Source organism: Sorex fumeus, unplaced genomic scaffold (assembly GCF_029834395.1).
Source record: "Sorex fumeus unplaced genomic scaffold, SorFum_2.1 ptg000001l, whole genome shotgun sequence".
In the NCBI taxonomy this organism is placed as follows: Eukaryota; Metazoa; Chordata; class Mammalia; order Eulipotyphla; family Soricidae; genus Sorex; species Sorex fumeus.
Genome location: NW_026606058.1, coordinates 1,346,737 through 1,360,535, shown reverse-complemented (window position 1 = coordinate 1,360,535; position 13,799 = coordinate 1,346,737). Strand labels below are relative to the sequence as shown.

The following is a 13,799-nucleotide window of genomic DNA, read 5'->3' as shown; positions in this document are numbered from 1 at the left end:
CTCTTGTTCGCAACACGTGTTGTCATTTCTCAGGACTTGTTCTGGCTTTGACTATTAAACTGACTATTATATTGACTGTTACTTGTAGATCTCATCGGTAACCAACATGTTGTTTTCGCCTTTGAAATATCTCTCAGATTTGTCTTTCTGAACATTTTTCCCTTCCCTGAAACTACCAGCTTTCCTGTCTTCATTCTTTTTGACTTCCAAAACATCCTTGCGAGATGAAATACCCTCGAGCACTGCTTTCATCAGCCCTTAGAGTAGGCTCTGCCTCACACAGCAATCCAGATTCCTCTTTTTTTTTTGCTTTTTGGGTCACACCCGGCGATGCACAGGGGTTACTCCTGGCTCTGCACTCAGGAATTACTCCTGGCGGTGCTCAGGGGACCATATGGGATGCTGGGAATCGAACCTGGGTCGGCTGCGTGCAAGGCAAACGCCCTCCCCGCTGTGCTATCGCTCCAGCCCCGAATCCAGATCCCTCTTACACATTTTATAAACTGGTTCCTGTTTATCAATTCAATTTTCTCTCTTATTTCTCTTCCACATCCACTTTTAGAGGTCAAATTGTTTATTATTTCCTGCATATTTCTGCATCCCATTTTTGACTATTATCCCTAGCGATAGCACAGCGGGTAGGGCGTTCGCCTTACACGCGGCCAACATGGCCGACCCGAGTTCGATTCCTCCGCCCCTCTCGGAGAGCCCGGCAAGCTACCGAGAGTATTCGATATGCCAGACACAGTAACAACAAAGTCTCCAATGGAGACGTTACTGGGCCCGCTCGAGCAAATCGACGATCAACGGGAGGGCATTTACCTATCCCTAATGAAAATCCTTCTCCAGATTCTAGTCATCCTTTATGGTGCATCTTAATGTCACCTTATCAAAGAAAACATTCCTCATAAACTCAGTTATCACGATAGCACAGCAGGTAGGGCGTTTGCCTTGCATGTAGCCAACATGGCCGACCTGAGTTCGATTCCTCCGCCCCTCTCGGAGAGCCCGGCAAGCTACCGAGAGTATCTCGCCCGCATGGCAAAGCCTGGCAAGCTCCCCGTGACGTATTCAATATGCCAAACCCAGTAACAACAAAGTCTCACAATAGAGACGTTACTGGGCCCGCTTGAGAAAATCGATGAACAACGGGAGGACAGTGACAGTGACATCGTCAAGTATCACAATTTTTACTCCACTAAATATTATCTTCAATACTGCAAGGGTTTCTTCTCACTTGCTTTGCTATCCCTTCAACTAAACTCTAATTTTTCCCTCTTGCCTTATAGGGTTATGTATTATTTTGGGGGTGCTTGGGGCCACACCCGGTGGTGCACAGGGCTTACTTCTGGCTCTGCACTCAGGAATTATTCCTGGAGGTGCTCCTGGGACCATATGGGATGCCCTGGATTGAGTGCAGGTCAGTTGAGTGCAAGCCCAGTGCCCTAAGAGCTGTAATATTGCTCCGGTCCCTATAATCTATATTCCTTTTTTGTTTGTTTGTTTGTTTTTTGTTTTTTGGGGTGATTTCTGGTGATACTCAGGCCTTACTTCTGGCTCTGCACTCAGGAATCAGTCCTGGTGGTGCTCAGGAAACAATATGGAACGTTGGGGGTCCAGCTTGGAGATATCTGCTGTCCCTATCACTCCAACCCCTGTAATTTGTATTTTTGTCTCAACTTCTTATAAGTCTACAGAGTCTATGTTGGCGAAGCAGGATCCTGTGTCTTTAAATCTCTTGTTCAACCTGGCACTGTGCCTTCTACGTTAGCTGCCCATCTCATGAGACTTAAGAGATACCTGGAGGGCACTGGAGTGGTCATTCTGACAGGCCAGCTCTTGCTCGACTTCCGACACCTCCAGCAGGCTCCGGTCACTGACCAGCCGAGACAGCTCCCCGACGACGGTCACGTGCTTTGACACAGTCCCAGACATCTTCTTGAACTGCGGGTAATTCTCAACAAAGGCCTGTCACGGGGATCATCAACAGGACACAGGGATTCTGTTAATTCTGAGGAAGGTCAGGCAAGTGTGATGCAGAACACTGGGGCAGAGGGAGGGATTAGTGAATTGTTCATATCCCCGGAGAAAGGTGGTACAACTTTTCATCACTTGGCTATTTTTTTTTTTTTTTTTGCTCTTTGGGTCACATCAGGCAATGCCCAGGGGTTACTCCTAGTTCTGCACTCAGGAATTACTCCTGGCGGTGCTTGGGGGACCATATGAGATGTCAGGAATTGAACCTAGGTTGACTGCATGCAAGGCAAATACCCTACCTCCTGTGCTATCGCTCCAGCCCTAACGTGGCATTTTGTTACACTTAAAAAGAGAAAAACTGGTACAGTATATGGAGTCTCTTTTCTTGTTTATTTTTTGGGCCATACTTGGCTAGCTCAGGGCTTTAACTCTGGCTCTTATCTCAGGGATTGCTCCTGGCCAGGGACTGGGGAACCCAACAGGGTCCAGGGGGTTGGTCCCAGGTGAAATGCATTAAAAAGAATGAAAAACAAGACCATTACTCCTGTTCTATCTCTCCAATCCAACAGTCTTTTTTTTTTTTTCTCTTGAGTCACACCCAGCGATGCTCAGGGGTTATTCCTGGCTCTGTGCTCAGGAATTACTCCTGGCAGTGCTTGGGGGACCATATGGGACGCCGGGGATTGAACCTGGGTCAGCTGCACGCAAGACAAAGGCCCTACCCACCGTACTCCGGCCCCCAACCCAATACAGTCTTAAGAGTGTCGAAATATCACTAAAGAATGAAAAGAAGCACATGGTTTCTTATGAAATTTTCACTAGGATGTTTGCTAAGAGAACTATCACGGAACATAATCTCAAATCAAACAGAATGAACGGAGGGGAAGACCCAGAGTATCCCAGAGATGTCGCCTGCATGAACAGACCCAAAGTCTTGCACATTTTGTACCTGTTATATACGTTAGTCACTCATGCACACGTTCAATTTACCTTCATGTCTGCTATTGACTCTAGCTTCTGCTGTTCTTTTGGTTTCCGCTTCTGGAAGTCCTCCATGAGATTCTTTATGTTGCTACCAATCTCTGCAAAGTTCAGGTACATGTTCTGTGAAAAAGGAAGTGACGTAGATACATCATCAGCCTAATACATCATTAGCCTAACTTGCACACAATTTCCAAGAGAAGAATTCTGAACGTGGTCAGAAGGAAAGGGCACGAAAATTCCATTACGATTACCAAATCTGGACAGCGGCCAGAATGTGAGGAATGAATGCCATCATTATTCCCACAATGGGCTACAAAAGAGGGCTCATGATTTTTAAAGTAGGGAAAAAAAAGTGCTAGCAGGTCAGCACCCTAGCCTTCTGCTTCCACGAGGCACCCGGCATGCAGACTGCCTTTTTCAATCGATCCTTGGTCCACACGAAATCCCAGACCTGCTCTCACCCTGACAAGTCAATCCTGACCTTTGTAGGGAAAAGAGAAAAACTGAAAGGCAGTGTGAGAAAATGTTAACCACTTACGTTAGCATAGAATTCATCGTTCTCAGCAGACAGGACCACCTCTCGGAGGTCTTTACTGATCCCCGGCACTCGGGAAAGGTCGATTCGATTGTTGTTAATCCCCAGGAGTTCATGAACCATGGCCTGGTAGGTCCACTAAATAAAGGTCGGTGACAAAAAACAATTGGTAACTGACAAAAAACCAAAATGGTAAATGTTCACAAAAGCAAAGACCGAAAGCAGACCTAGTAGCTAGTCCTCTTGACGTGGAGGTTCTCCATTTTCATTCCATTTCCCCCCATATTTTAGGAATACTTTATACTAAGCACCCAGCTTGTTATTGTAGTTGGTGAAACAGTCACATGTCAAAATACTTTAGATTTCATACCTTTGTAGAAAGGGCAGGAAGACTGGTATTCTGAACATAAAGAAAACAATTTAGACCTATCACTAGCTCTGGCTTTTGCCTCTGAAATGAGTATATTTTGGGACCTATTGGCACTGCAGTTTCAAGTCGCACCATTTCCTGCACGCTTCTGTGGTTTTTCTACACCACGAGGGTGTGCTTGCTGATCTGAGAGGCGCTATATTTACCCTGAGAACCCTAATAATAACAGAAAAAAAGTCCCATGAGTCAATGAAAACACACATAGTTCAGAAGCTTGCCTCTGAATCCGTTTCATTTTATATTTTATTTAATGTGAGTGATGTATTCGATATGCCAAACACAGTAACAACAAGTCTCACGATGGAGACGTTACTGGGCCCGCTTGAGCAAATCGATGAATAACGGGAGGACCGTTACCATGACCGTTGAGGATTATTTTCTAGCCTGACAAATCGGGGACTTATTTAATAAAGCCGGAAAGGGAAAACCTCCAAGTTTGATCTTCTCACCACTGACAGAGAGAGATACAGTTGATCATGGGTTCATAAGAAGAAACAGTATTTCCCACCAAATTACAACTAAACCTAGAATTTAAGTAACCAGACATATTTATATATGTATATTTCATTTTTAGCAATCTAGATCTAAGAGGTTATACAAGCTGCTTTCTTTCCTAAAACAGTAGCCAACTGAAGAGGGTCTGGAAAGATAGTACAGTGAGTGAGGTTGTAAGCAAGGCTTGCCTTGCACACAGCTGCCAGGGTTCGATCCTGGGCAACCCAGATAGTCCCCTGAGCCCTACCAAGAGTGAACCCTGAGTGCAGAGCCAAAAATAAGCCCTGAGTAATGCCGGATGTGGCCCCCAAGCAAACAAACAAAATATTTGCCAAAGAATACTTGAAAAAAACAAAACAAAACACAATACCTCATTACTTCATTAGGACATTTAAAATAAAGAAGAAAGAAAGAAAGAAAGAAAAGAAAAGGAACAATAAAATAAGGAACAAGAGAATTCTGATGCTTCCGCAGACAGGCACGTGCTTCAGTCCTGCCCTCACTCACTCAGTGGCTTGAGGGCTTTTCCTTCCCTCCCAGAGGCCCCAGAGAGACAACACATCTTTTAACCTCTTATCCGAAGTGATTAATAAATAGCAGATCCGAAGTGGATTCTATTGAATGAATGGTTGCTTTTCTTTGGGAAATAAGAGTCACTGGCAATTCTTATTTCTGCTTCTTGATATTATCCAGCATTTCTTCGTAAACAAAAGCTACTTTCAACTTTGGAAACAGGGAGTTATCTTACACAGAAGCTGCATGTCACAGCCACAGGTTGGGGAAACCTAAAATAGGGAACGTACTTTTCCCTACAAATCCAGAAGCACACTATCAGCAGCTGCCATTTGCAAGAGCACAGGAGAACACAGGTGAGACAGCAAGGGCTGAAGGATGAATGACACAGGGGGTCAGGAAATAATCACCCTGGCAGTGGGACTGGCAGTGGGACAGTTAATCCCTGTAACAACTATATTACGAACAATTTGGCAAACCATGGGGATATAAAAGAAATATTAAATTAAAAAACAAATCCCAGCACTCTGGCAATGGTCTGAACATGAACAAAATGTCAGGAAACCATGGTGCATGAATGCAGAGCCATGAGCTAGAGTTTTTCTAGGATATCGGACCCGGATTATGAAGGTTCTTCCTGAAGTATGAACTTCGGGAGTTTTTACTTAAACCTGGATGGAAATAGGAACCCATAAGGGTTTTTAAGCCAGGCATCAAAGGCTCAGAGCACAAGCGTGGGGAAAAGCAGTTTGACAGCACATGTCTGGAAAAATGCAGTCATGGAAAGAAATTTCAAAGTGGGGGATCGAGCAGATGACCCTAGCGGTATTCCCACAAAGAGACCAGGGGACGAAGTAACGGACGTGATGCTGGGAAAGATGAGACAGGACCTGGAAAAGCAGAATCCCAGCCGGAGGTTGGGGAGCCTGGCAGAGGGGGCAGGGGGAGGAGCAGAAGGAGGAGGCAGAGATGACACAGGCTGGGAGGAGAGTGACACCGAAACACCTGGAAGCGGAGGTTCAAGCAAGAATGACTGAGCACGGAGGCCGCGAGCTCTGGTGGCCAGCCCGACTCCGACAGGCTCTACCTGGTTCAGCAGCGGAGTGATGGCATCGTCGCAGCGGTCCAAAATGAGCAGCAGCGGAGGGACTTCCGTCCGGCGGAACTCAAACAATTCGTATTCTTTCGTTATCACTTGCTGAAGGGAGAGAGGCAGTTTGGTCACCCAATTAATCAGTTGCAGGTAGATTTCATTTACATAGAAAAACATAAAAAGGAGATTAGAGAAATAAATAGAAAAAAATTTAAAGTGCGTTTAGCAATAACAGCATTTTGTATCTTCATAGACTTCCCACGCAAGGATTTAAAAGCACAAAAGCAAACAAGGGTTTAAGGGGCCGGAACAGCAGTACAGCTGGGAGGGCATCTGCCTTGCATGCAGCCATCCAGGTTCAATCCCTGGAACCCCAGGTGGTCTCCTGTTCACCACCAGGAGCACCCCCTGAGTGCACAGCCAGGAATAACCCCTGAGCATCACCATGTACGGCTCTAAAACCAAAGATACTAAACATAAACAAAGAAGACCTCTACAAAATTCCAGGCCAGAGCTAGCAGAGTAGAGCTTGTGCCTTGCACCAGGCCGACCTAACCAAGGTCGACTTCCGGCTCCCCACATGGTCCCCTGATCCCTGCCGGGAGTCATTCCTGAGTGCAAAGCCTGGAGAAACCCCTCAGCACTGCTGGATATGACTCAAAGCCAAACAAAAAACAAGCATTACAAAATTTGATCACATTTTATTCGAAGATGAGGACTTAAAACTCCATTTTACAAACGGTTTAACCAGAGCGAAGTAGATGGTACAGACTTCTTGGTTTAAACCTAAGAATCTTCGCTCCATTGGTTGCTTTTGATTTGAATTACAAATACCAGTTTGCCAGTAAACCTAATCCACCATCTCCATAAAGAAAGTATCTGTCTACTTTTTGAGATTCTAAGGAAATGAATGTCAAAGGCCATGTGCACCCTTCCCTCTGGGACTGTGGGTTGGCGTGTGGTACCTTGACACACTCAGCAAGTCTCTTGGCCGCATCTGAGGAAAGCTGGTAGCGGATCATGGGGCATTTCTTCAGAGACAGAAGAAGAGCCGTCAGGCCCTGTGTCGTCCTGGACAGCTGGGCTGGATCCCAATTTCGACCCTTAACAAAACATTTATTCAGAGAAGACACTTAGAAGTTCCTCTTACAAAAGTTTTGCTTCGATGAACTAGCTCCCACCTGAAAAGCCCCGTCTAACCATACCTGGCAGCAGCCCAGAATATTGAGGGAAAACAAGTGTGGGTTCACTGCAATGTAATCGCCGTAAAATTCCTGCAAAAAACACCAAGATCAGTCAATCCATGAACTTCAGTTGTGCCAAGTAAGAGGTTTTCTTTTTTCAAAAACATATTTATTTACTTTATTTATTTATTGCTTCTTGGGTCACACCCAGAGATGCTCAGGGGTTACTCCTGGCTCTGCACTCAGGAATTACTCCTGGCGGTGCTCGGGAGACCATATGAGATGCTGGGAATTGAACCCAGGTCGGCCGCCGTGCAAGGCAAACGCCCTACCTGCTCTGCTATCGCTCTAGCCCGATACTTATTTATTTATTTATTTGGCTTTTTGGGTCATACCCCGCCTCTGGAATTAGTCAGGAATTAGTCCTGCCGGTGCTCAGAGGACCATATGGGATGCCGGGGACCGAACCCCAAACGGTCTCCCTGTTGTGCTATATATAGCTCCAGCCCCATCAAGTGAGAGTTTTATCTGCTATGCCACTCTATGATGTCATCAACATAAGGAAATACAGGTAGGAAATATTAACAATTTACACCTGAGCAACAATGGCCAATGTGGGAGAATTTTTAAAAATTATGGAAGAGTAAAAATAAATCTTTTTGTGAACCGAAAAGGTAATAAAGCTATACACTTATCTCTGGAGAACTCTATGCATGCTTACTATTTAGTAAAAATAAAACACTAGGGGCTGGAGCAATAGCACAGCGGGTGGGGCGCTTGCCTTGCACTCGGCCGACCCAGGTTCGATTCCCAACATCCCATATGGTCCCCTGAGCACCCCCAGGGGTGATTCCTGACTTCAGAGCCAGGAGTAACCCCTGTGTATCACCAGGTGTGACCCCAAAAGAAAAAAAAAGTAATAAAATAAATAAATGTTAAAAAATAAAAATAAAAAAAAAAAACATTAACAGAATATATAATGTTACACCCATCAAAAAAAACCTTTGTGGTGTATTTTCATGAGAGAGGATGTGATTTAAAAGAGGCTATTCATGGGGCTGGAGTGACAGCACAGCAGGTAGAGCGTTTGCCTTGCACATGGCAGATCCGGGTTCAATTCCCAGAATCCCAGCATCGATTCCCAGGTCCCCTGAGCACCGCCAGGATTAATTCCTGAGTGCATGAGCCAGGAGTAACCCCTGTGCATCGCCGGGTGTGACCCAAAAAGCACTGCACTGCACTGCACTGTCCTCCTGTTGTTCATTGATTTGCTCGAGTGGGCCAGTAACGTCTCCATTGTGAGACTTGTTACTGTGTTTGGCATATCGAATACGTCATGGGTAGCTTGCCAGGCTCTGTCATGCGGGCGAGATACTCTCAGTAGCTTGCTGGGCTCTCCGAGAGGGGCAGAGCCAAAAAAAAAAAAGAGAGGTTATTCATGCCACCAGACCCCGCACCAGGCCGTTTCATTTGTGGCAATCCAGAGCGGATGGACGAGGCCCCTCCCTGCCCCAACGGAGCCTGCCCCAGCAGCCGGAAACCTCCAGAACTCAACCGAGCCATGTTCACTGCCACTCTCCACACGTTCCGACCAGCCGCACCCATGAGTCAATCTATTCCTGGGCTGCATGGCTGCAAATCATCTCATAGTTTACACCACGAATATACCAAGAGTAGCACACCACATTTGATTGTTGACTGGGTTTAAAGCAAAAGGCAATTAATCTTAGGGGGAAATACATTTATACAGATATAGATATAAGCTACCCCTGATGTACTGGATATGCCAAACATAGTAACAGGTCTCACAATGGAGACGTTACTGGGTCCGCTCGCGCAAATCAGTGAACAATGGGAGGACAGTGCTACAGTGTGGATATAAGCACGTAAGGCTCAACCTTTAACAACATGTTAAACTAATTACTAATCTCTTATAGAAGGGCTTTATGGCTCCTGGGTGAAATTCAACAATCTTCACACACTCTCCTCTAAAACATCCTTTTGGTCTCATTTTGAATGGATTATTCATAACAAGCAATGTAAAATAAATTATTTCAGTTCTGCTTTGGGGGCAGGATTTGAAGTTCAGGATGGAAATAAAATGACAGGAAGGGGTAACGGTGGTGGGGTTGGTGTTTGAATATTAAATGTAATCAAATATTGTGAACAACTTTATCAAAATAAAATAAAAAATATTTTAAAAATTAAAAGAAGCTATTTAAAAAATTAATACCTAGCTTATCCTTCTAGATTTTTATTTTATTTTTTGGGGGGCTATACCTGGCAGTGCTCAGGGGTCAATATATGATGAGGGTGTCCGACCTAGGTCAGCTGTGTGTAAGGCAAGCACCCTACCTGTTGTGCTATCTCTCTGGCCTCAGCTTCTAAAAATTTTATTTTTCTGTTTGGGTCACATCCAGCGATGCTCAGGGACCACTCCTGGCTCTGCACTCAGAAACTACTCCTGGTAGTGCTTGGGGGACCATATCGGATGCTGGGGATTGAGCCCGGGTTGGCCACCTGCAAGTCAAACGCCTGAACCGATGCACTATGACTCCAGCTCTAAAATTTTAAAATATTTCTTTTTTTAATTAATTAATTTATTTGTTATAGACATTCAACATACCAACATCAATCCCACTACCGCTGCACCTTCTCACCACCATTATCTCCAATTTTCCCAACCCCCCATTAAGTCTGTCCCCAAAGCAGGCCCTCTATAACTTATTTCTCTGCTGTACCTGAATACACTATTCTTTACTTAGCTGATAAACACGTTCAAACATCTGTGATAAATGTACTCAAGAATCCTAAAGTGTTTAAAAAGAAAAAGACAGGGGTGACAGTCCAATGCGAATTAGAATTAGAATTAGAATTAGAATTAGAATTCCATCTGTCTTGCATGTGGCTGACCTGGGTTTGATCTCTGGCATCCCATATGGTCCTCAGAGCACCACCAGGAGTAATTCCTGAATGCAAAGTCAGGAGTAACCCCTGAGCACTGCAGGATGTGGCCCCAAAACAAAACCAAAAAAAAAAAAAAAGGAAAGAAAAAGGCAATAATACATTCTAATATAGTTTTTATGCAGCAATTAGAGGACAAAGGAAGAGTCCACGGAATAAACCGTGAGCCCAGGCAGGACCAGGAAAGACCCCTGATCACCACCTGATGCACCCCCCACCAATTATATAAATGCAGAGTATTTTATTTCAAATTTTGGCCATGACAAAGATCTGTTTATTACTTCATGGTAAAGATAACCACTAAAGAACTTGAAAAACCCTCATTCACATCTTTTTTTGTTTAGTTTTTGGGGCCACACCTGGCCGTCCTCCGGGGTTCCTCCTGACTCTGTGCTCAGGAATCACTCCTGGTGGGGTTCAGGGGTCTGCATGGGATGCTGGGGACTGAAACCAGGTTGGCTGCATGCGAAGCAGGTGCCCGCCCCGCTGTGCCATCTCTCCGCCCTCTTGTTCTCATCTACTATTTCTTATTATTCCCAAGCAGGCATAGTCCACGGAGACATAATCCACCAATGCTCATAGTGTGGCATGAGACTCTGGCTTCAGCCTGGAAAACGCTGCCACCAACCCGGACCGGCGCAGGCTCTGCTCCCATGACGCCTTCCATTCTGTTCCCACCCACCCCCATCCTCTCTGAGCTCAGCGTGTCCCACTGCCCGGTACGGATGCAGTGGCCTCCTTTCTCTTGTGCACTCCCTTACTTTGGGTCTTGGCTAGTTAAAAGGTTCAGAGACAGGTCGGAAGACCAACGTGCTCACCTGGACTTCGGCCACGACTTCCTGCTCATCAGCTTCAGCTAAGGACTTCACGTCGCTCTTGCTGATCACATTACTGAAATCTGAAACAGATACACAAGAGCCGTGGTGGACCCAAAGGGCATTTTCTGTGCCGCCGTCAGACATAGAAATGGGCTGACAACAAAAGCCCGAGGAGTCAATTACACTAAATATCTATTGTAACACACATACAAAAGGAACACCTTCTAATTCCAAAGAATAACACATAAGTTTGAATCCATAAGTGTGTGTGTGTGTGTGTGTGTGTGTGTGTGTGTGTGTGTGTGTGGCGGGGAGTGCTGTTTGAGGAGCAGAGAACAAGGGATTCTTATATATTACTGGTATGAATGTAAGTTGGCTCACTCTCCATGAAAATTAGTAAGGGCATTTCTCAAAATTATAGAAATAGATCTACTTTGCGATCTAGTAACTCCACCCCTAAGTATCTAGCCAGAGAACACACAAACACTAATCTGAACAGATCTATGTACTATTTCTATGTCGAGATCGGACTCGTCTTCTGCTACAAATGAATGGAACTGGGGGGAGTCAGGCTACGCAGAGGAAGTCCTGAGGAGAAAGGAAAGCGCCATCTGACCTCACTCACACACGGGATCCAAGAAACAGCAGAGGAAAAGGCAAAACCCAAGGAAACCAGCCCTCAGGTGGAGACAGAATGGAAGAGAGACTGAAAGGCGGCTGGCCAGGGCCTGATGGGGACCCTGGCACCGGGGGCAGGTACGAAGCACTAGACATCTAAAACACACACATGTGCAAAGCCTAATTATTACGTTTTTTAGAGAGGGGAATGCAAAAACAAATTTGAATTAAGAATTTATGATTCTACTAATCAAAGCAGATAGAGTGTTAACTAGAATTCATCTGCCTCACAGGGACGGGGAGGGGTGGGGGGTGGGGCTTTATTGGGGTTCTTCATGGTAAAAAATAAGTATTGGTAAAGGGAAATGTGTTTGATATTTGCATGACTGAGACATAAACCTGAAGGCTTTGTAACCTTTCCCACAGTGATTCAATAAATAAATAAAAATAAATAAATAAATAAATAAAAACAAGAATTTATGATTCTACTCCAAAAGAACCACAATTTTAGGCGTTGAATGATGCCAGGGAAGGGCATCTGAAGGTGCCTTCTTTTAAAAGAGGAAGAAAAAAGCTTTTGTCCTTTTCTACAGAAGCTATATAACTTTTATATACAAACTGTATACCACCTAACAAAATCAGAAATGAGGGACTATTTCTTTCTGCTTGGTTTTTTGGGCCTCGCCTGGAAATGCTCAGGGGTTATTCCTGGCTTTATACCCAGGGGTCACTTCTGGCAGGCCTGAGGGACCATATGAGATGAGAGGGATGGACCCAGGTCAGCTGCATACAAGGCAAGTGCCCTCCCCATTGTACTATTGCTATGACCAAGGGACTCATTCACCCACCTACTCTCCCTTCCTTTCCTTTCCTTTTTTTTTTTTTTTGCTTTTTGGGTCACACCCGGCGATGCACATGGGTTACTCCTGGCTCTGCACTCAGGAGTTACTCCTGGCGGTGCTCAGGGGACCACATGGGATGCTGGGAATCGAACCTGTGTCGGTCATGTTGGCTGCGTGCAAGGCAAACGCCCTACCCGCTGTGCTATCACTCCAACCCTGTAAGGGATTATTTCTTCTCACAGAAATAATCCAGGAACCATAATGATGGAATCAGAACATCAGCATTTTTTTTCAAGTCCCAATTAATCAATGGAAGCACAAAACACTTCCTAGGAAGTATCCTACGAGTAAGAATTATTAGAATCCAAATCTAATTAAATCACGTACCTTTTTTTTTTCCTTTTGGAGGGGGCACACCCAGGGATGCTCAGGGGTTACTCCTGGCTCTGCAGTCTGGAATCACTCCTGGTGGAGGTCATGGGACCACAAGGTGCTGGCGACTGAGGCAAGAGCCCTCCCCACTGTATTATTACTCCAGACCTCTGCTTGGTGTTTTGTGTGTTTGCTTCATTCTGTTATGGGGCACATCTGGTGGTGCACAGGGGTTATTCCTCGCTATGGGTTCTGGAATCACTCCTGGTGGGACTCAGCGGAACACACCAGGTTCTGGGGATCAAATTCAGATCGACCACATTCAAGGCACGTGCCCTACCTGTTTAACTATCATTTTGGCCCCAGGTCAGCTTATTTTTTTGCTAAAAGAATAAAGAAGCTTACGTTAGCAGGGCTTTAGAAGACCGAAAATATATATAATAAAGTACTGGACAACGAAATAAGTGACAGAAGCTTATAAACATACAAACACACCAAGCAGAGGGCTTGAGTGATAGTACGCTGGGGAGGGCACCGACCTCAATTTGCCAATTCCATGCTAATACCAATGGTTCCACAGCTTCTGTGATCCGCTGCCTAATGACCAGGAGACAGTGCTCTGAGCATGTCCTATCAACCCACCTACTGTAGCTCAGTGAAAAACGCCCCTCGCCCTTATGTTAAAGTTTACTATAGAAAGGGACAGGTCTCCGCCTTCCTCTGGAATCCTGTTTAAGAAAACCCTCCCGTGGTCTAGGGGCTTCCCTGCCTGATAGTCTCCTCCTTGATGGAAAAATTTAAAAACTTGAGAGAGAGAGAGAGAGAGAGAGAGAGAGAGAGAGAGAGAGAGAGAGAGAGAGAGAGAGACTGCCATTGAGGTGGGGGTTAGGGGTGCGGGAGGGAAGCTGGGGACACTGGTGGTGGGAAATGGACACTGGTGAAGGGAGGGTGTTAGAACATTATATGACTGAAAC

General features: G+C 45.3%; 1 protein-coding gene across 1 annotated transcript in view; it reads right to left on the bottom strand.

Moving 5' to 3' along the window:
* Positions 1-13,799, bottom strand: part of VPS45 (vacuolar protein sorting 45 homolog) — a 73,013-nt gene that overhangs the window by 46,623 nt on the left and 12,591 nt on the right. Inside the window, exons 4-10 of the mRNA XM_056137787.1 lie at positions 10,994-11,073; positions 7,233-7,301; positions 6,993-7,130; positions 6,022-6,132; positions 3,500-3,634; positions 2,968-3,081; positions 1,801-1,968 (exon numbers count right to left, since the gene is read on the bottom strand). Of these exons, the coding sequence (XP_055993762.1) occupies positions 1,801-1,968; positions 2,968-3,081; positions 3,500-3,634; positions 6,022-6,132; positions 6,993-7,130; positions 7,233-7,301; positions 10,994-11,073 (815 nt within the window). The remainder of the gene's footprint in view (positions 1-1,800; positions 1,969-2,967; positions 3,082-3,499; positions 3,635-6,021; positions 6,133-6,992; positions 7,131-7,232; positions 7,302-10,993; positions 11,074-13,799) is intronic.